Genomic DNA, 24333 nt, shown 5'->3' on the forward strand with positions numbered 1-24333 from the left:
GCCCCAGGCCGAGGGAGATTGACAGTTCTTTTGTGTTTCTTCCATTTGCGAATAATCACACTAACTGTTGTCACCTTCGCACCAAGCTGCTTGGCAATGGTCTTGCAGCCCATTCCAGCCTTGTGTAGGTCTACAATCTTGTCCCTGACATCCTTGGAGAGCTCTTTGGTCTTGGCCATGGTGGAGAGTTTGGAATCTGATTGATTGATTGCTTCTGTGGACAGGTGTTTTTTTATACAGGTAACAAGCTGAGATTAAGAGCACTCCCTTTAAGAGTGTGCTCAAAATCTCAGCTCATTACCTGTATAAAATACATCTGGGAGCCAGAAATCTTTCTTATTGAGAGGGGGTCGAAAACTTACTTCCCTCATTAAAATGCAAATCAATTTATAACATTTTTGACATGCGTTTTTCTGTATTTTGTTGTTGTTATTCTGTCTCGCACTGTTCAAATAAACGTACCATTAAAATTATAGACTGATGATTTATTTGTCAGTGGGCAAACGTACAAATCAGCAGGGGGTCAAATACTTTTTTCCCTCACTGTAGATCCCTGTCACACCCCACTGTAAACAGGAAATTGCTCTGACTCCCGGGCACGCAACTTTATCCGGGCCTGCCGACCATCGTGAAGGTCCTTAATCATTGTGAGCAGAGGGTAAGGAACTCTGAAAACACGAATAACAATCCAGAGCCCTGGCCTACTGATTGTATCATAGGCCCTGCCCAGGTCGGCGCTGCAACACTACACATGTAACGCATGGATTTGTTACACTGTTCAACTACACACACATTTTAAATAAAACAAGTCCCTTATTTGCAAAAAATAATCAGAGTACCAGTCATCAAATTGGCAATGAATAGCTAAATTCAGAATTTAGGTTAATAAGGCATAACCCAGTGCACAATATGACATTTATGAAAAGACAAAGTGCAGCATCCAACGTATAGAGGTGTCTTCACCATGAATATTATTCACAAGCTTGTTGGTTTACAGTCACGTTTTTTAAACTCATGTGATTCATGGCACGTGACCTTGCAGCACAGTTTTGAGCAATGCCTTTCCTTCTCCAAGAGGCACACATGTATCCTCTCTTTCCTCCAAGATTTTTTTAGCAACACACTTTAAGTCTTCTTTCTTTCAGTTGCCATATGGATCGGCTCAATATAATTTGACAACTGCAAATCTTAAACTTTGCTTCAGAAATCTCCACTGTTTTTCCACTATACTGTCTCCACTGCTTAACCACTATACCTCTGAGTGGTTACTCAGCGTTTCAGCCAATCTCGTGCAAGGAACGACTTCTGTTGAGAGCAACCTCACATGCACGGGAGCACATGCTATCCAGCCAACATAAACATCAGGGTTGCCCCTGGCTCTCTGGCCCCTCTGGGCACTCTCTGGGCTCCGGGCACCCCGGCCCTCCTCTTCTCCTCTCCTCCCTTCATCTTCTCTAATGTAGCCCACTAATATACTAATTGTATGAATGGACCAGTGTATAAGAATTAATAGTGTATTTCTTATCCGATTCATGCTATCTCTTGTGAAACAATGGACATCTTATAAATTTAGGCAGACCTCCACAGCTTGGTCATCAATCCATCTTACTTTTTCGTAGATAACGGAAGTTTATTTATGTTTGGCCTGGAGTTTCAGACCTCGCAAACTTAATATGGCCTCCCCAACCAGCCAATACATTTAATGAAGTTCCAAAATGGTTTAAAACATCTTTCCAATGGTTCTTCATTAATTGTATTTCACGGTTACCGTCAGACCGCAGCTCTTTCGCTGATATTGCCTCTTAATACCTCTCACACCACGGTTAATGGTATGGGTTATAACATGGAGTATAACAACGCATTATGGCTGTCTCTCTCCCTCTTCCGTTCCCGAGCATGGATTGAGTCGTCCGTCTGAACGAAGCTCGTTCGTTGTCCGTGGTGCTGGTCGTTGATGGGAAGAAAAACCGCCATTTTTCGCAATATGGCATTGTGATATATAACGACTTATTGTTGGTGGCTCAGCTGATTGGAGAGTATATAGAGTTTATTGATAACATTGAGGTAGTTTATATTTGGGTTTTCATTGGTTTTACTATATGGTATTAATACTGGAAGGAACGAAGTTGTAAACTGAGTGTACCAGCCTGCAATAGACAAAATTCCAATGTTCCTACCAGCCCACCCTGCAGGGACCTGTTTATATAGTGTAGTGTATACCCAGTTGCTTTGTGATTAATCGCTCAGCTTATTGAAGAACATATCAAGTACAATAATTATACTGATGTAATACAGACTTCTTTTTTTTCTCACATTGGTTTACTGTATGATAGTTGGGTAGTTGGAGGCCCTTTAGCGTCCATATACTAAATGCCTCTGTTGATATGTAAACTTTGACTTTAACACAGCTATTTTTTGTCACAAGCTAATCCCTAGCTATTTCAATGCTAAATTATCCTGCTTTCTAGGTCATTCACACCTATCACCGAGTTTAAAAGACGCCACGAATCTCAGCAGCATTCATTGAAGCACTGTCGTCCCGACAGTTCTGTTCTTTCACCTGAAGAAGGCCGCTTGTGTTGTGGCCGAAACGTCGTGAGAATGTTATTGTCTTATTTTTATTTTATTATTTTATTCTCATTCTACGTGACTTTACCGAAAGAACCAAATAAGATAAACAGACACTTTAAACACCTTCATTTGGAAGTGCACGCTGAAGTTTACTATTTGCAAAACATAAACCAGGATCAATCCACTGCTGGATGAAGCCCTCTCCATGCTGCGATTCCTTGCGTCCCTGTGATGTGGCAATCCATTCAGCTCCTGTAAGCGACCTATTTTTATTTGACCAGGTAAGGCCCACTGAGATATATAGCTCTTTTCCAGAAGCAGCCTGGCCACATATGGTTGCTCAACGTAGTGGCTTTTGTGAATATTTATAGCAGTAATTATCTTAACGCATGTTTTTAGATGTGGAGAAAAAAAACAGAGGACCTGGAGAAAAGGATACGTGACCATGGGGAGAACATGCACACTCCAAATACGGGAGACCCTTGAATATCACGAATTCATAGTTCGTGGTTTAGACCTATCGCCGGCAAGCTCTATGTATATCAATTTACCTATCATGGGGATTAGTTTTGGTCTTTAGCGGGTATACTGTACAAGGAGATACTGTATCATTGTGTGATATCGTTGTGGGGAGCGGGCAAGGGGATTATTTGTTTACTAGCCTTTTGCCCGTCCAAGGATGGGTGTATTGCAGTAAATCTATTGCAGTAAATCAGACCGCGAAGTGATATTCATTGCATCCATTTGTGTGCAATTTGTAAGGCCGCGGTGACAGACCTATTTCATTTAAAGGTTATAATCCCTTGTTCATCATGACGTCCTTTTTACTTCGATGTCTCAATAGCGTTAGGGAGATCGCGTGACGTGAGGGTTCTGCCTTTGTAGTGAGTTTCTAAGTTGACGCTGAGGAGGGGGGAGGAGGCACCTCGCCCCCCCCCCATGTGGAGTGACGTCACCCGAAAGTTGCTGAGACAAGGTCTTATATAGGCCTGAGATGAGTGCATCAAGGTAGGTGGGTGGAGCTAGAGATGGTCCAACCACAGAGGCTGGGGCAGTGGCCTTTGTATTGTGAGATTAGCATGTCAATGGCTGTGGCAGTGGCCTTTGTATTGTGAGAGATTAGTCTATTCATGAGTATTAATGAGGGGGCCTGCTCGACGTGGAGTGACGTCACGCGCGGGACACAGACATTCTTGGCTCATTATAGTAGTAAATTTGGCATTCAGTACAGCACATTTCTATTGTGATGTGTCTATTTTTGGTTGCCGTGTATGTAAGCTCATTATTTAGGTCAAGCTTAAGTATTGAATATCACGCTTTTGGCTTTTGCTGCACTTTCCAAAAATGTAACCACCTCGATATCCAAGGTATTCCTTATAAAGGCATCAGAGTCGGGATCAAACCCTCGGCCTCCTCCATACCAGGTGAGGTAGTTAACATCTCCTAGCCACCGAGCTGATTCTTTCTCTGTGGCAATGATTGTCCATGCTTTGCACAAGCAAATACTGTAGAAGCATAACTCGCTTTTTGTGTCTCCACATAAATCAGAATACGATGTTTAAATACATCAGCCTAATGGCTTTTCCCACCAACATTCCCCAGCACCACCAGGGATGCTGTTGGGAGATGCATCGACACCCCCTCCTGGGACTTCATATTCAATACCCGTTGAGAAATACAACTGAGATTCTTGCATTACGTGTAGTCATTACACTTTCGGTGTTTTGCTTTCACTGGTGTTTGTCACGCCAAAACAAAGGTCACATGTTGCTTTCGGGAGGTTATAGCTGGGAGGGAGAGGACAAGTTTGGCAGAAAAGAACCAGAGCTTTTTATGAAGTGATAGGCCATGTAACTTTTATACAGCGCTATGCAGCTGAAAAAAGGATATGCCATTGAACTAATTCAGAGTAAGACCTTCGCTCTGAAATTGGAGCTGGTCATGAACAACTGCCCAGATATGGGAATACCTCCACTCTTTCCACAACTACCTATCATGCGGAGTTGAGGGGGTGGAGTCCTTGAAGACATACAAAATATCAAGGCAGGTACTGCTTTGATTTATTTGGTAGGGCGAATGGTAAGGCCCTACCTCTTATTGGCACGATCCAGGTTCACCATCAGACTCTCTTACTCCTCGAAGTGAACAGCCATTACGAGATCATTACCAACATCATCAGCACACAGATCATCCGTTGTTCTCTCCTTCCAGATTAAGAAAAACCGTGGGGCATGTTACACGTTAACATTATTGATACATTACGATTAGTAGATCAAAGTAGATTTTAATACAATCAGTCCTCGCTTAGAATGCCACCGTAGAACACTGATTCGTTACAGTGATAGGTGTGGGGCCAAATGTTCTGGACTGACTTCTACCACCAAGCCAGCTTCACAACATCTGCGCGTTTCTCCGGTTTCCTCCTACGTGCCGAACCCTGATGCTTGAAATTGTCCAAACATCTTAATGCAGCACGGAGCTAATAATGAGTCTCGAGACTCAATGTGGCTCTCCTGGGTACATAAAGGATATTCATAGATTTTATTATATTTATTCATATGATTCAGCCTAGCAGCTGCACTGCGATGTGCCAGCCTTGCCACTGTGTCATGGTGGTAGTGGTGGTAAAACCGATTCGGAATAATATGTTCAGTACACGTCGTGATTTTTGTATTTTAAAAGTGTAAATCAAACGAGTTGCAGTGACGTCATGGCCGAGTAAGCAGCAATGACCGCTCCAACCCCTACATTAGAACATTACCTTTTTCGACCCAACATAACCACTCGCTTTCCTGTTTGATAGTTTTCTTATTTTTCTACCTGGCCTCAGGCACTTTATAGGGGGCCTTGGAAAGCTGGTTTTCTACTTTGGAGCTTCCTAGGGCGATCCACAGCCTCCTTAGGTGTAGGGTCCTCAGTAAGCAACTCGAGCCTGACCTCATGGCTAGGCCAAAGGGACCTTCCGCCTGTATCTTTGTGCTCCATGGAAGACAGATCCCCTGGGAAAAAAGCCATAGCTTTGTCTCCCCCCCCCCCCCCGTTCAAGTTGACACCAGAGATCCCGGTGGGAGGAACGAGAGCCCTTACAAGCCCTTTTGTAAAAAAAAAAACGAAGAGAATACTGCCCTTCTTCGGGTCCTCAACGAGATGTCGAGTAAGGTTTGCAGGAGGGTGAAGATTCAGGAGGCAGCCACATATGACCCTTCAGACTATGCTAGACGAGCAGAGCGGTGCAATGAAGACCTACGAAGCCAGGCTGCTGGAACCTGAGGAGGCTTACATCAGACTGGACTCTAAGGGACGGGAGTGCCAAGTAAACCATACGGCCTCCCGGAGGGGGTCGAGGGCAACGCTCCTCAAGATGCTCTATCCTACATTCGGCTACATCTGCTCGAAGCTCCGGCATTCCTCTCTACAACTGAGCCATCACCACCTACACGAGTCGGCGCTGCGCTGTGACCACGGCGTGCCTCCACGCGTGCCTGTCGACGGTCGTCCTCAAGACTGCCCGCATCGAACGCGAGCTCATCTCATTCGTATGGCAATGCTTGCTTCCCGCAGAGCAGACTCTTGTCCACAACCTCTCTCGCATAGATGTAGCGTAATAAATGCACATCCTATACCGTCGGTATACTTACCTGCAGTTGCGGGCACAAGCCCATAGGGGGTGCCACCCTGAGCTGGGGAAGGACAGAGAGAGGCAGGCCCCAGGTGAGGGGTTGGGGGGTTCTTCCAGAGCCCCCTGGAAGGTTCTAGAGAGGGGGCGGTACCGGGGGCGGAGAGCCCCCGAGAGGTGTATTAAAGGGGCACCTCTGGGACAGCTCGGGGCAGTGTTCCGAAGAGGAAGAACAGAAGACCAGCCTAGCTAGGACCCTAGGACCCGACATCCTTATAAGGGTCGGGGCCGAGCGCGGACCAGTGGTCAGGACCCGTACCTTGGCTGGGTCGGGTCAGTTATCCTCCCCTAGGGCACAGATAGCCAGAGGGCTGAGAGCCAGGTTTGATCAGTGCGAGGGCACGCTAGCCCGGAGGCTGTACCTCCCTAGATAGTGGGAGTTAAGGGGAGTTCTGTTCATAGTTACCAATAAACTGCGTTGCCTCTAAAGACGTCTCCAGTCTCCGTGGAACCCACTACATATATGTATTTTTATATTTTGACCACTGTGTGATAAACACCTTGCCTGCGTGCGGCGACGCTGGATGCTTTTCCCTCTTCCTTTTCCTCATCCCTTCACAGAATGAACACGGTAACGCGGTCATGCACCTTGGGGGGGGGGGGGGTCAGACATTTGTGACGATGTGTGACGAGGGGGAGGGGGGGGGGGTTTGAGAAATGTGACGTCACATCAAAATGCGCAACTTTAAGTATAGAATTGTTATAACACTAATTGTTATAACACTCCTACAACATCAGTGCAGCGCCACGCACTACAATGACAATAGTTGAAGCATGTTTTATTTTCAAAATGGAAATATGGTTTTGGGGGGGGGGGCAGACCTGTGTGACGTCATATTTGAGGGGGGGGTCTGACTTTTTGTGACGCCGAGTGACGAGAGGTCAAAAATTGCGTGACGTCATTCATGAACGGCCCCTCAAGTGAATGGCAAAATTGGTTTCGATTTACGTTGTTTCACTTACCGTCGTGTTTTTCAATGTACTAAATCGAGAACTTCAGTGCTTGGGGGATTTTGGAGCTGGCTCACCGCCTGGGCTGCTGCTGCCTTCCCACTCGGCTGTGGTTGCTCGAACCTCCGAGTCGTTCATAGCTCGTGGCTTCTAATATCGGAAGGAAGCGGTGATCGTCTTTGTTCGATGGCCAAGAGCTGCTGCTGCGAGGATGACCGGAGTTTGCGTGATGATCGTTTATGCTCCTGGACACGAGATCAGCAAGGTGTGATGTTTCATTTGTGGGAGTTGCACCGCTTGTACGCGATCAACCGTCGACGCGCCCACCCGGGCCCCACGTTTGCCGTGAGGCACCATGAGGGCCTCCCCTACGGCCAGGGCCTCCGCACGGTCGGAGTGGGCAGAGGCCGGCGTTCGACTGGTGGTTTGAAAAGAACACGGACAAACATTCGAGCTCACGCTTTTGCTTTGGCAACAATTTTCGTTAATTGGGCTCCGAGCGGCTCAACAAGCCTGGAAGCCGGCGCATTTAATCACCTCCGAGATCGAAATGTGGCAAATCGCATGCTAATCAGGAGCAAGTTGGCCCAGGGATTGAGAATCAAATTTGCATGTGAAACGGCGGTGCAGGACTCGATTCGAAGGCAAGTGAATACTGCGCAGTGGTGCATTGCAAGTGGACATTATTATCATCCAACAGTGACCAGCATGGTGAAGTATGGTCAAACTAAACCTGACATCCAACATCACGTGGCGAGATGTTCATCCAGCAGTGGAAAACGTAACTTAAAGTAACCAAAATAACAGAAGATGCATGGAAAATAAATCGGTTTAATTTTGTATATAAACGCGTATAACTCATGTGTACATGCTTGTAAATATACGATTCAGCTAAAAAATGTTAAACACATTTACACAAAGTCGCAAAGACATCAACTCGCTTAAATCTTTACCATTACTCCAGGAGCTCAGAATTATTGCCCAAGTACTGTATATACGTGAGCAAAGTTACGACCATTTACGAAAAAATTTGAAAACGTGTCAATATTTTGTCAGAAATTATCTTTGCACGTCTAAAGGACAAGAGAAGCTGTAACGAAATGCGCATTTGTAAACGATTAAACCTTACAATTTTCTGACACCGACATTTTTTCCAAAAACATTCCTTGTGTGATTGCACAGAGTCCGATGAGGGGTGGGGCAGCTGTGTAAAAAAACCTGAGGTGAAATTCTCCGTTAAACCGACGATTTAAACAGCAACAGCTCGGGGAATTTTATACTCTGTTCTATGCAGCTGACCGCTGCCCCTTCATACAGTAAATGGCATCCTCACAAGAATAAGTAACCTAACATCCCTTGCAGGGAATCCTCTCGCGATAAAAAATCTTCCATTTGCCATCCATCACGAGACCCCTGCGGGTGTCACCGTGCACAATCATACTTCGAAGCTCTTGCTCGGATTCCCCAGAGCTTTGCCCTCCGAGTGGCCACCCTAATGGCCCACTGCGACAGGCCAAACCTGGCACAATTGTAGGTTTTTAACTATAATACACGTTTTATGTGTTAGATCGTTTAAATATATAAATGTGTTGTTAAACCCACCACCACCCGACAGCCAATTAGTAAGGTTTGTCACGTAAACAGAACATGTCAATTCGTTACTAGTACAGTCCACCAGTGTGTTGGAGAGCAAAGCCACACCATTTACAATCTAAGTACAACATTTCGCCAGCACTAACTAGCTTCATCAGGCGACAGCCATCACTTGTGAGCACTTCTTTCGCGAATTGGGAGGGGAATCAATGAATGCATATGACTATGGGTATCCATTGCCGATTGGGTTATTTATATGTTAATCAACACACATTATGCATGCGCATTAAGGAACGAGGATTCTCCACGAATCTGGCTGTCGCCTGATGAAGCTGGTTGTAATTACTGGTGAAACATTGTACTCAGATTGTAAATGTTGTGGCTTTGCTCTCCAAGACACCGGTGTGATGTTACTAGTAACGAATTGGCATGTTCTGTTAATGTGACAAACCTTTCGAATTGGCTGTGTCGGGTGGTGGCGGGTTTACTGACACATTTAAATATTTATTACGCGATCTAACCCAAAAAACCAGTGTTATGGATATTGGTCGCGAAAGCCTACGTGTTAAACTGGTTTTCAACTGTTAGATCAGTGGTAGCCGATATGTGAATCGCGATCCATGGGTGGATGATCGCAAACGATTTTGATTGTGGATCTCAGGACAAATAGGAATAAACACCTCTAATATAAAGCAATTCTTGTTATAGCAGATGGCAAAACAAAATCCCCGACTAAGAATTAATGGATTAATAATATATATTTTAAACCAATAGATCGCACTAGCACTTGGCATGTCTACAGTGTTCTATTAGTCGGTTAAATCCATCCGGGTAACTGTTGGTCATATATTGCTGGTAGATCACGGAACATGTTGAGATATACCAGAATGGATCACAGTGCTTTGTGGGTTGGACACTGCTGCGTTAGTCAATACACACCACCGATTCAGTAACCAATATTTTTGTGAAATCACCTTCATCACAAGGGGGTCAGTGTCTTGGCTGGCAAAGAAGTGGGGCATAAGATATCCTAAACCTTTCATACATCTTGACGCGTATACACCTTAATTGGCTGATTGTACTGGTTGGCAAGGTAAAAATTCTAAAAAAAAAAATGCGCTACCATTTGAACCGCTGCGCCAGGAGAACGAAGAACCGGTGAACTCTGGATTGCAAGTTCAGAGTGCAAACCGTCTGTTACTTCTGGGAAACATTTCTCATAACCGCCACTGCTTTTTTTTTCAATTGTTCACCTCTGCTTGCGAGCACAATGTACACTTAATTAACTCTGCAGATGTAAAACCCAGAGTGTGTGCCCACTCATGCACCTCCTCCGACATCTTGTTGACACCGCATCCACGATACACTAGTGCTGTCTGGGTTTCTTAGGCCGGGGAGAAGGCGAGCCCCATGGGGTGGACTCCGCAGGGTTGTAGCCTGGAATCTGTGACAGCGGACACACAAATGGCACAAACGTACAACAAAGATAGTCACCCAAATAAGCCTTTAACAGACTGTGCTGCTGTTAGGCGGCATGGCCCACGAGGGGGTAAGTGGCCAACACCTCTCCCCAGTGCTGATGTTTACACACTGCACCAGGTACTCATTTAAGAAAGAGTTGACCTTGGGTAGGCAAAACAGCAGTTCAGATAATCCTCATTGGTGTTGGCGGTGAGTGGGAATTGGGTTGCCGGGTTCATAGCGCAGCGTGCTAACCACTACACCAATGCTCTCACACACACATATGCGAGTATTTCCAACAAATGTGATACGTTATCATTACACTTATTAACACTGAAAAACTTCGCCAAGTCTGAAGACTTTTGAGGAACACGGGGAGAGAAGATGACAACTCCACACAGTAACACACTCTAGTTGGGAATCAAACCCAGTTTTCTTGCTGCAAGACACAAGGGTTTACCAATGTGCCACCCTGCCGCCCATGGCGATACGTAAACTACCTTAATACCAGTTTCAACGCATGCTTATTTTTAGATATGGGAGGAAACCAGAGAACCCGGAGGAAACCCATGCAGAACAGACTCATGGAGTTTTGTTAAGAAATCTGATATCTACCAAGGCTCCCACACCCTGACTTAGCTTGGTATCTTGAGAACTCGCATTCATCATTTAAATAGGTCACGTTTCAGATAATGGCCCTTCTTGTGCAATGAACTAGGGCCATAATAAAAATCTATTTTATACAGCACCTTGCATATCGAAATATCTCAAAAAAGCACTGGACATTAAAAAACTACTCAAGTATAGATACAAGCCAATAGAAATAAAGTAAAAGCCGATAATAACAATAATGACAGTGATACTGACACTTTACACAGCATGCAAAATGCAATAAAAGCTAATCATAATGATTCCTCTCACAGTAATAACCAATCAGAATCCAGGAAAAGCCAATTAATAACGATGTTTTCAAGCTGGATTTAAACACACGGACAGTCACAACTGATATAGGTAGGGATAGTGTCCCATAGTCTTTGGATATACAGTCTGTTCTATAATACGGTAGTTGCGTACCTCAAGAACACCGCGTTTTGGAAAAATCGTGTTATAATAAATAATATATTATATGGGGTAAAGCGCAGTCCGCAATAACGCGTGAGATGCGTAACACAGGCTGAACAAAGACTAAGGAACGTGGGTAGCATCTAGAAGCATCCAGCAGCATCCCGCCTTGTGTGATGCTACGCCGAGGCAGCCGTTACGACCGCTTATTCCTACTCGCGCGACGTAGTTCCATTCATTCAACCGAGTTATATCCAGTTTGGATCCGCGTTATACAAAAAATGCGTTCCTTCATACATTCATCATCGCGTTAAATCCAATTTGCCAGTTACAGGAGGTATAGGACAACAGACTGCAGCTCAAAATGCTAGCTATACATATATTTTTTCCATCCAAGACCGGAGTTTATATTTTATTCCTGTGTTATAAGGGTATTACGTTCAGGGGCTAAATGCCAATGTATGGGTCTGATAGCTACGGGAGAGCCTCAGGAGAGAGTTTGTGTCATCTTGCCACCCCCTCCATTCAAGGAGCGCAGACTACAGTGGTGTAAAATGTAGTCCATAGTTTGGGTTGCATGGCCACAATCGTACAGGAGCTTGTTTTTAATGCACTGCTATGTATCTGTATGAGTCTCTATGAATCTCTAGGAATCATAATGGGTCTCTCTGTATCTCCTATGTATCTCTGTGTCTCTATGGGTTTACTATACGATCCCACAGTTTGGGTTGCATGGCAACAAGCGCTATGCTGTGGCTTGTGCCATTAATTTTCGGCCCGCTGACGTTCCGATGCGGCGAGCGTTTGTTTTTTGTGCACTACTGCTGGCGCAGCAAGCAGCAACAGCAGCATGGTCACAATACAAATCGGTGGTATTCCGAGGTTGCGCATCGCGCCGCACGGTGAGTACCTCCGGGCGGACGAGGTGCATGCGGATCCGCTGGTGCTGCAGGTTGGACGAATCCAGCGACACGCGCACGCACACGCGGTCGAACATGTTCAGCGCGATGCCCTCCACGCACAGCGTGGGGCCCTACACAAAACACAAAGACATATCTCCAATGTAGCCTTAACAGACTGTTGGGGCAAGTGCTGTTGGCGAGGAGCACAGATGAAGGCCGGCACGGCACACAAGGGGGTGGGTTGCCAGCGCCATGCCCGGCCGCCTTTGTCTCCCCAGTGGCGATGTTTACACACCGCACCAGGCATTCAATTGAGTTCCGAGTCAACCTAGGCGAGGCCCAGGACCGGTTCAGATAATCATCACTGGTGTTGACCGTGCGAAGGAATCGAACCCAAGTCGCCGGGATCGTAGCGCAGAGCGCTAACCGCTACACTACCGCTGACTGCTCTCTGCCAAGTGCCCTGCACACAAGCACGGATTGACGTAAACCCAACGTTATTATTCATACTATTACATGGGTCACTCAGAAAAGCCTCACTGATTCTCAAAACGTTTGCATTCAAGGTCACTGCTACGTCTTTGTAAAAGGAGGCGAACGATTGATATGTGCTCCCCAAATAAGTCATTTGCATGTAATTTGCCAACCTTGGACCATGATGCTGGCACACGAATAACGTTACAGGATCTTTTAACGTCCACTGTTAAAGCGGATAGCCTGTAAATATTTTACGCTTAATACACACCACAGTTTCGATTTAAAGATTTCGTGACTGCAAGGATTCATCTTCTTTGGTTCTTTCGGTAAAGTCACGTAGAATGAGAATAAAATAATAAATTGATAAAATAAAATAACACAATAATATTCTCACGACGTTTCGGCCACAACACAGTCTCGTCCCTTCACCTGATGAAGGCCGCTTGTGTTGTGGCCGAAACGTCGTGAGAATATTATTGTGCTATTTTATTTTATCAATTTATTATTTTATTCTCATTCTACGTGACTTTACCGAAAGAACCAAAGAAGACACACCACAGTATTAACCGGAGTGGCCACCGAGTTTGAAACACAAATCTCCACAACACACAGCGAATGCAATACCGCTTGGGCCACCTCACCGCGAGCTGAAAATCAGGCATGAGAAGCCGATGGCTGCAATGACCAAACCAACCGAGGGATCGTGATGTGCGGGCCAGCCAAGGAATTTTAAAGCCTTATTTGGCCATCATTAAGGAGTAGATGCAACCCCCCTTAGGTTATATGGAGTGCACAATTGCAGTTAAGAACATACCTAAAATATGGCTGCAAATGTTGACCCTTTTGAGCTTCTGGTCCAAATTAGGCTGTGTGCATTATCCACGCAGAGTGACAATGTAATGCGGCATGCAAGGCATGCTGGAAAGGACCGGATCCACTGATGACAAATGTGCTTTTTGCCATCTAGAGATCACTTTTTGCATCAACTACTATTTCCCTCATTTATTTTATTCTACAAGTACTTTTCTGCCCTTCGAGTTTCTCATTGTTTACAGAAAGCATTAGATTTTCTCTATAATTCTTCCGGATCTGAAGGATTTTACTGTATTTTTAATGTGATGTCCTCTCCGTGACAATACGGGCTCCGTCATGGCAGTTATTTCCAAAGCAAATTTAATTGTGACAGTTTTATATTTGAAACGCATTTACATCATTTAATTCAGTTTCAGTTTATTTTGGTATAGCCCTGTGAGCCATCCGGCTCTAATGTATCCACTGGTGTAACTTCCTCTGTAATAGTCCACACTGCCAAATGGCAAAAAAAACGGAGCTTCGTATCTCACTGCGTTCTTCCACCTTAAACCAAGTGTCTGTGTGTCTGATAGAAACCTAATCGTAGAGAGATGGTCAGGGGGCTTGGGTCCCAGTGCATTAAGCCAGTCCTGGGTTTAAATGCAGAATTCAGCCGTTCAGGAAATGCCAATGTCTCCCGGTTAAGTGAACACATGCCCTACCTCCTCGTCGAAGGTAACGTTGAGCTTGAGATCTTTGGAGTCAAAGAAAACCGTCCCCTCCAAGCCGTACTTGGGAATGAGCACCACCACGGCGTTTTTGCGCGCAAACAGCACGAAGCCCTCTTCGCTCACCACTCTCTTAGTCTTGAAGAACAACTGAGACCACAACAACAACAGCCGTTAATCACCACTACGTGGCAAAGAGCAGACACACGCGCATCACTTACCAAGCCCATAATTATTTAACAAAATTTAAGGTAATTTTCCTGCATCCCCCCGCTAATTTATTCCAGTTGTGCTATTGGCATCATGTCATGGGGATTATTTTGAGTTCAATCGTGAAGGTACAATGTCAATTGTATTGACTATAATCCTCCATCACCTGACAGAGCCAATCAAATAAAGTTGTCACATCATGGGCAAATGTGCCAAGTGACTAGGTTTTTCAGCAAACACAGAAGAATGCTGAAAAGCAATGTCAAGTGTAGCCAACCAGTACAGCCACGGCACCACCACACGTAAGCGTGCGAATAGAAAACAATTGATTCTTACTACACGCACAATACGATGCCTGCTTTCGTGACCTTAAAAATGGTTTTCAAGAGACGAATGGACGCATTATCAGGTGCCTAAGCACACGCCGTGCAAGCTCCACGTGGCCCACACTTCCGCCTCCCACCTGCGTGTGGAAAGCTACAGACGAGCGTTGGGCGTACTGCGCCATCTTGTGGCGGTAGTTGAGATTGTTGCAGAGCTGCTGCTGCTTCTGCTTGTCGGTGAGCGCCGGGTACGTGGGGTCGGCGCCCACGCACACGGCCAGCAGCCGGTGCACAATCACATCCGAGTATCTGTAACGGTACAGGGAGACAACAACAACAACAATATTCACATTTGTTGTAGCCTCTATTTAATATGAAGATTAAATTTACAGTAGATACAGGCTGCGGTATGGCCACGAGATGCCAACGGAGCAGCGGTATTAATCCACCAAGCACCGCGATTCATTCTGGTGGATCTCAGCGGGTTTCACGATCCACCAGAAAGCTACGCAATCAATGACTCAGATGGATTTAACGCTGTGATAGAATACTGTACTCTGGACATACCACGTTCTAGCACCATCTGCTGGTGGAAATTATCTTTGTTAATCTTCTTTGGTTCTTTCGGTAAAGTCACGTAGAATGAGAATAAAATAATAAATTGATAAAATAAAATAACACAATAATATTCTCATGACGTTTCGGCCACAACACAAGTGGCCTTCATCAGGTGAAGGAACAGAACTGTCAGGACGACAGCACTTCAATGAATGCTGCTAAGATTCGCAGTGTCGTTTAAACTAGGTGGGAGAGGTAAAGCGCCTTGACAAAGGAGTTTACATATCAAACAGGATAATTTAGCATTGAAATAGCTGCGTTAAAGTGTTGGATCAGCAGGGTGTTAAAGTCAGAAATTAGCATGTAACTGGGAGATTAGCATGATGTTAATGTGAGGGATTAGCATGTGACTGGTCACGGAAATAGCTATGTTAAAGTCAAATTTTCCATCTCAACAAAGGCATTTAGTATATGGACGCTAAAGGACTGCAACTACCCAACTATCATACAATAAACCGATGTGAAAAAAAAACTAAGTAGAAACTTCATCAATATAATAAATGTACTCAATATATTCTTCAATAAATTGAGCTATAAACATAAAGTAACTGGGTATACACTACACTATCTAATGAATACCATATAGTAAACTAATAAAAAAACTAAAATACAAACTACATCAATGTTATCAATAAACTCTATATACTCTCCATCAGCTGAGCTACTAACAATAAGTCGTTATACATTACAATGCCATATGGCGAAAAAAATGGGTGGCGGTTTTTTCCTTCTTTCCAACGTTAGCACCACGGAGAGCGACGAGCCTCGTTCAGACGGACGAGTCCATCCATGCTCGGAACGGAGGAGGGGGGAAAAACAGCCACGATGTGCTGCTCTGTCCTGTTGCGTTACAACCATGCCATAAACTAGACTACTATACATTGTAATGTTATACCTTCCAATCTAAACTACATTGTATAATATCGTATACACAGCCCAATGTAAGCTCTAACATTATGCATTATATTGATGTCTCCAAATAAACTTTTTCCTACATTACACAACTATACACCGTAATATACACTACCATAGACAAACCCACCCTTGAATTATACAATGCGTTACTTTAGACTACCCTATACTTTAGACTGTAAAATATTAGACTTGTAATATTACACTATGTATTATTCTACCAACCCTACTGTATACCACACAGCTGTATATTCACTATAAAATTACAATACTATATATTGCCTTATGAATTGTTAAACATTACAATGTTATACTATTTATTATTATATAACATGCTATAAACCAGGGGTGTCCAAACTACGGCCCGCGGGCCAACTGCGGCCCGCCATCCATTTTTAATTGGCCCGTATCAAAGTTTAAAAATATAATGGACTATGGCCCACTGTATTGCATTTCTTAATTTAAACACTAGATGGCGCTATTGTCTTGAACAAGGCAGCGTCTCCACAAAGCAAGCAATCGAAGAAAACATTTGCTCAGGGTCACCAGAAATGCCGGAACCGAAGAGACGCAAGATTGCAAGCGAGTGCAGAAAATTTCAGACTCGGTGGAAAAATGAATTTTTTTTCATTGAAACCAAGGGGAAGTGTGTTTGTTTGATTTGTAATGAGAGTGTTGCCGTGATGAAAGAGTACAATGTACGACGGCATTATGAAACGAAACATCAGACCTTCACGTCCTACACTGGTGCCGAGCGGAGAGAGAAGGTAAAGCAAATGGCAAGCTAGCCTGCTAACGCAGCAGCAGGGTTTTTTTTTCCGTGCTAACAAAGCTCAAGAAAATGCAACAATAGCCAGCAATGAAGTAACTCAACTCATTGCCCTACACGGGAAACCTTTCTCAGACGGTGACTTCATCAAACAGTGCCTCACTAAAGTCGTGGGAATGTGCCTGGAGAAATTGCAGGATTTTAACGATGTTAGTGTTGTCCAGAAATAAGGTTGTGCGGCGAATTGAAGACTTGTCGGCTAACTTAAAACAGCAAGTGTCAGATAAAGCTTGTGCTTTCGATTTTTACTCGATTGCATGTGATGAGAGCACAGATGCCACGGACACTGCACGGCTGTTAATTTTTTTGCAGGGAGTTGATGAGAATTTTTGCATTATGGAGGAACTGCTTGATCTTCAGAGTCTAAAGGGGACAACATCTGGGAAGGACATGTTTGAAGCTGTGTCAGATTCAATTAACCAGGCTGGACTTAAATGGGACAAGCTGTGTGGAATTACAACGGATGGGGCTCCAGCAATGACAGGCGAGCGCAAAGGAATGGCTTCTATGGTGAGTGCCAAGGTGCAGGAGAGCGGAGGTGAGACTGTTAAAATGCACTGTATCATCTACCAAGAAGCCCTCTGTGCCAAGATAATCCAGCTTGGCGATGTGATGAACACAGTTGTGAAAAATGTCAAAAAAATATATGGCCCGAGGGCTTTACCACAGAGAATTGCAAGCGTTCCTCTCTGATGTCGATGCTGAATACGGGGACCTACTCTACCATTCTCAAGTGCGCTGGCTCAGTCGCGGCTCCGTGCTGCAGTGGTTTTATTCCCTGAGATCAAATATCGACAAGTTTTTGAAAGAAAAGGGCAGACCTCTCCATGAGATCAGTGACCCTTTATGGTTGGCAGGCCTGGCTTTTTTAGTTGATCTCACTGATCATCTCAACACCCCGAACAAGAGACTACAAAGCAAAGAGCAGCTGGTACCACAGCTGTATGTGCACATGAAAGCATTCCGTGCGAAGCTCCGTCTCTTCGAGTCACAACTGCGCAACTTCAATGTAGCACACTTCCCCACGCTGACCGAAATCAATGCGCATTTCCAAATGCCAAGCTCTCTGCAAAAATGGGAGAATATGTGTGTGTGATCACATCTCTCATGACAGAATTCAGTCAGCGCTTCCAAGATTTTTCTGTCATTGAGAAGGAAATCACACTGTTTGCGGCTCCGTTTTCAATGGATGCAAAAGAAGTGGAGGAGAGTCTGCAATTAGAACTGATCGAAATTCAGTGTGATGATTCTCTGAAGAATCAGCATCAGCTTCTCTCCCTACCTGACTTCTACCGGAGTTTGGAAAAGGCCAAGTTTCCTCTGACGAGACGCCATGCAAAACGAATGATGAGTCTGTTCGGCTCAACATACATATGTGAGCAGACATTCTCTCTGTTAACGCTGAACAAAAGCAGGCTGAGAACCAGAATGACCGACAGCCATCTCCGTGACGTCCTTCGCATCTCAACCACCAAACTTACTCCTGACCTGCCAGCTATCCTTCAGACCAAAGCGCAGCATCACTGCTCCCACTGAGCGTAACATTATTCCCATTACAGGTGAGTTAAAAATATACACACCGTTTTCATTTGTTAATAAGCCCAATTACTTCATAAATTCAGTCAATTAAAGTTGATGACAATTTTTTTAACAAACGTTAGTTGATGTGTTAACAAGCCCAATAATTTATTTGTGTAATAAGCTTGAAATATCCACATCCCCTATTTGTCTTCTTGTCTCTCCCTTCATATGGACAATGAAGGGGGATCAACACCCTAAGAACCAATCTGAGGCTGTCACTCAGAGAATTACCTGCCAACCTTTTTGTAAAAAATAAAATTAAAATCTACTAATGAAGAGCTATGATGGAGGCTTTTTTTCTTCAAACATGTTCAATAATCAAACGTAATTTACCTGCATTTGATTGATTTTGACAATATTAGTGCATGAGAAGTGAGGCAGTATACCTCACGTCTAGTGAGTGGCCCAATCCTTCGTATATTTTTCTGTATGTGGCCCTCGGGAAACAAAAGTTTGGACACCCCTGCTATAAACCATACCATTGACCGTCGTGTGAAAGGTATTAAGAGGCAGTGGCAGTGAATGGGCTGCGATCTGAAAGTCACCATAAAATACAATCAATTAAGTACCAAAATGGTTTATAACATCTTTCCAATGGTTACTAAGCCAGAATCCATCTTCTCGGTTGAAATTGTTTCTGTGTTTGTATATGTGGATGGCCTCATGAACGAATCTCTCATGGTAGCCGGATGGCTTGCAGAGAACGTCCGTCTTGGAGAAGTCAATGTCATGTGAGCCCACTGAATTATAACAGTGATCTGCCACGGCTGAGGTGCTCGTCCTACCGTGTTTCAAGTCTGCTTTATATTCACGGATGCGGTCCCAGATATGTCGTTTGGTTTCTCCAATGTAACTGCTACCACAGAGGCAACTTAGTTTGTAGACGCCCGGGTACTGTATGTCTGGAACCACATCTTTTACAGACGGAACCAGATCACGGATTTTATGTACTGTGTTGAATCGGACCTGGATCTTGTGTTTATTCAGGATTTTGGAGATCTTTTTTGTGACCCCCGCAATGTAGGGTAAGGTGATGGTTTTGAATGGCTCCTCAAGAGGATCCTTCTTCATGGCTGGAGTGATGGCTTTGCGGATTGTGTAGTCGGAGTAACCATTAGCCTTGAGAGCTTGGTGTACGTGCTTAAGTTCACTGGCAATGTGTTCCTGGTCGGAAATGCATTGGGCTCTATGCTATAGAGTCTTGATGAGGGAGTTCTTCTGACATGGATGGTGGTGGGAATCCAGTTTTAAGTAAGCATTCGTATGCGTAGCTTTCCTGTGGACAGAGTGGCTCATTGAACCATCAGGTCTCCTTTTAATTAGGACATCCAAAAAGGGTAGCTTGCCATCTTTTTCGACCTCCATGGTGAATCTGATGGCTGGGTGTATGGAATTGATGTGGTTGAGGAATTGGTTTGTGTTATGGTCGAAACGTCGTGAGAATTTTTATTGTTTTATACATATTTTATTATTTTGTTGTTTCCCTTCAACGTGACTTTACCGAAAGAACTAAGCATATTAATTACTGCAGTCACGAAAGCTTTAAATCAAAATTTCATTGGAAAGACGTTATAAACAATTTCAGTTCTTAATTGATTGTATTTTATGGTGACATTCAGACTGCAGTCCATTCGCTGGCACTGCCTCTTCACACGCCGGTCAATGGTATGGTTTATAGCATGTTACATAATAATAAATAGTATAACATTGTAATGTTTAACATAATTCATAAGGCAATATATAGTATCGTAATTTTATTGTGAATATACAGCAGTGTGGTATACAGTAGGGTTGGTAGAATAATACATAGTGTAATATTACAAGTCTAACATTTTACAGTCTAAAGTATAGGGTAGTGTAAAGTAACGCATTTTATAATTCAAGGGTGGGTTTGTCTATGGTAGTGTATATTACGGTGTATAGTCGTGTAATGTAGGAAAAAGTTTAGTTGAAGACATATAAATATACTGCATAATGTTCGAGCTTACATTGGGCTGTGTATACGATATTATACAATGTAGTTTAGATTGGAAGGTATAACGTTACAATGTATAGTAGTCTAGTTTATGGCATGGTTGTAACGCAACACAGGACAGAGCAGCACATCGTGGCTGTTTCTCCCCCCTCCTCCGTTCCGAGCATGGAGGGACTCGTCCGTCTGAACGAGGCTCGTCGCTCTCCGTGGTGCTAACGTTGGAAAGAAGGAAAAAACCGCCACCCTTTTTTTCGCCATATGGCATTGTAATGTATAATGACTTATTGTTAGTAGCTCAGCTGATTGGAGAGTATATAGAGTTTATTAATAACATTGATGTAGTTTATATTTTAGTTTTATTAATTCGTTTACTATATGGTATTCATTATATAGTGTAGTGTATACTCAGTTACTTTATGTTTATAGCTCAACGTATTGAAGAACATATTGAGTACATTTATTATATTGATGTTGTTTATACTTATTTTTTTCACATCGGTTTATTGTATGATAGTTTGGTAGTTGCAGTCCTTTAGCGTCCATATACTAAACGCCTCTGTTGAGATGTAAACTTTGACTTTAACATAGCTATTTCCGTGACCAGTCACATGCTAATCCCTCACATTAACATCATGCTAATCTCCCAGTTACATGCTTATTTCTGACTTTAACACCCTGATGATCCAACACTTTAACACAGCTATTTCAATGCTAAATTCTCCTGTTTGATATGTAAACTCCTTTGTCAAGGCGCTTTACCTCTCCCACCTAGCTTAAAAGACGCTGGGAATCTTAGCAGCAGTTATTGAAGCACTGTTGTCCCGACAGTTCTGTTCCTTCACCTGAAGAAGGCTACTTGTGTTTTGGCAGAAACGTCGTGAGAATTTTATTTTTTATTATGTTTTATTTTTATTATTTTATTTCCATTCTACGTGACTTTATCAAAATAACCAAGAAGTTGCATAAAGTTGTTGCATGCTTGGGCTCCAGATGCCGAAATTACCTTTTAAAAAACGGCCAGTCTCATCAGATCTCAGAAGCTAAGCTTGCAGCGCCCAGCCCTGATGGTAACCCGGGGATACAAATTCATGTGGAGAAACAAATGTTCGCTTGTGACGACCAAGACTACGCCTGTCCTCCCAAGGACAGGCCTCACTGATTCCGAAGACTTTCATTTTCAGGAGGGTCCTGCCGAGTATTTTTGCAGTAGGGAGGCGATGTTGTGCTGTGCAGTGCCGGAGAGTAAGCTCATGCAGCCGGTCCACCCTGTCCTCTCTCCTCCCGTCGGGACGGGTCGGTCATAATAGCGGTCAGAAACACCCTCCACGTCACAAAACAGTTCAATTTCTCAATCCGCAGGTCAGCTCAAATCTGTATTGTGGGCGTTCCCTTGTACTCTACTGTGTACGTGGGGCTCTGGATCCAATCCCCTGATCACCATTGCATTCACTTAAATAATAATAAATTCTCCTGGCCACCCATAGAAAATTAGAGTGCACAATTATACGTGTGATTCATCACAGGCGAGCTCAGACCGGCCACACTTGCAGCTCAGGGCCTCGCATTAAGAGAGGGGGGGGATCTCTAAATACGAAACAAGAAATGGACACGAGGTTTCGAGTTTTAACATAATTGCTTAATAAATAAAGATCGGTGAGAAAAAAAGACTCTCCAAAGCAGTTATTTTCATTCTGCTGACAAAAATATACAGGCATTCATAGAAGGGGCCTCTTAAACTTGACAATGGCATAGGGCCCCAGCAATGCCATCATCCGGCTCTGCTGCCGAGTGTCATCCCAATAAAGTAATTTGCAGGTAACTTTAGCATTGGGATGCTTGGCCAATACCCAGTTACATTGTGATTGTGTGTTTTCTAGCTATGTGAGCAAACTGGATAACCCATACAGAACAAAGGTGAGAACGTAGAAAACTCCGCAAAGTGCCAGTCGGATCATTAACCAAGGCCCTTCTTGTTGCGAGGGTCAAAGATCACCGCTGCACCACCCTGCCACCTGAAACGATAATAGTTCGCTTATAATTTTTTCGTTATTTTAGTGTGTACATTTACACGCGATAATCACATCTCATCTCAAGCATTTGAAAAGGGCAGCCTCAGTGGCAACTGTTCTCTGTGTGACACACGGTTATTCAGCACCTAACCTGTAAGCAGGTCAAGTGCTGTTTGCTGCGAGCAATCCCAATTGAGTGAGTCGCAGTGAAGTTTTTTTTTACATGCCAATTTTCGCCTGTGATGCTGACACACGATGGCCATACATTATTTTAAATAATGTCTTGGGATCGTTTTTATTTTTTTACGTTGAATTTTATTGAGTAAATCACGAGCCCGTTACAGTGCGCCACGGGACTGCACGTCATTCGAGTGGTGCATTCACAATGCAACCGGACCATTTATTAGGGGGGGCTGACGCGAAGGGGGGAGTGAGGCCCGCGCCCCCCCATAAACTGGGGGGGGGGGGGAGAGGGGGGCATTGTGACAGGCGTAGAAGAGTTGTAGTTGTAATCTGCTCCACGTTTGTCTTGATAAAGGAGACCTGTGCAACCTGCTCGGTGTGTGACGTGCGTGCTCCTCGGTGTGACGTGTGTACCGCTCGGTGTGTGATGTGTGTGGGTGTAGGAGAGGCCCCTTACCCTGGTGCATGGCAGTCGATGACAAGTTCTACCGCTTGATCTGCGATGGCTACTGCATGCAGCCACCCCCCTGCTGTCCACCACAAGTGTAAGCCGCCCCCCCATACCTCCCACACCAGGTTTTATCCACTGCTGGACTGATGCGTTTCTATTGTCGATGCAGGTGGCTGACGGAGGAGAGTGCGAAGTGTTTGTTCTGGGATATTCTTTGATTTTAATTGTAGTGATTTAATTAATTGATTGAACAATTGCTTAAGGGTGAATTATGTGATGTGTTATTAGCAGTGAGTTGTGCTGGCTGGTTCAGTCTCGTTGACACGGCCATTATGAACCCTCTTAGTCTGGAATGTCCTACTTCCAGACGTACGTGCTGTTGCGACCCACAGACTCCTCACATACAATGAGGGAAAAAAGTATTCGATCCCCTGCTGATTTTGTACGTTTGCCCACTGACAAAGAAATTATCAGTCTATAATTTTAATGGTAGGTTTATTTGAACAGTGAGAGACAGAAAAACAACAAAAAAATCCGGAAAAACGCATGTCAAAAATGTTGATTTGCATTTTAATGAGGGAAATAAGTATTTGACCCCCTCTCAATCAGAAAGCGGCTCCCAGGTGTCTTTTATACAGGTAACGAGCTGAGATTAGGAGCACACTCTTAAATGGAGTGCTCCTAATCTCAGCTTGCTACCTGTATAAAAGACACCTGTCCACAGACGCAATCAATCAATCAGATTCCAAACTCTCCACCATGGCCAAGACCAAAGAGCTCTCCAAGGATGTCAGGGACAAGATTATAGACCTACACAAGGCTGGAATGGGCTACAAGACCATTGCCAAGCAGCTTGGTGAGAAGGTGACAACAGTTGGTGCGCATCATAGAAGAAACACAAAAGAACTGTCAATCTCCCTCGGCCTGGGGCTCCATGCAAGATCTCACCTCGTGGAATTGCAATGATCATGAGAACGGTGAGGAATCAGCCCAGAACTACACGGGAGGATCTTGTCAATGATCTCAAGG

General features: G+C 44.2%; 1 protein-coding gene across 1 annotated transcript in view; it reads right to left on the reverse strand.

Annotated features, from left to right (window-relative positions):
* Positions 1-8017: 8017 nt before the first annotated feature.
* The window catches only part of LOC142924706 (exosome complex exonuclease RRP44-like), a 53011-nt gene continuing 36695 nt past the window's right edge, over positions 8018-24333 (reverse strand). The window contains exons 2-4 of the mRNA XM_076067361.1: positions 14208-14363; positions 12225-12347; positions 8018-10235 (exon numbers count right to left, since the gene is read on the reverse strand). Of these exons, the coding sequence (XP_075923476.1) occupies positions 10158-10235; positions 12225-12347; positions 14208-14363 (357 nt within the window). The 3' untranslated portion in view covers positions 8018-10157. The remainder of the gene's footprint in view (positions 10236-12224; positions 12348-14207; positions 14364-24333) is intronic.

The sequence above is a fragment of the Petromyzon marinus genome, chromosome 16, assembly GCF_048934315.1.
Source record: "Petromyzon marinus isolate PM22_M1 ecotype Great Lakes invasive population chromosome 16, UKy_Petmar_22M1.pri1.0, whole genome shotgun sequence".
Taxonomy (NCBI): domain Eukaryota; kingdom Metazoa; phylum Chordata; class Hyperoartia; order Petromyzontiformes; family Petromyzontidae; genus Petromyzon; species Petromyzon marinus.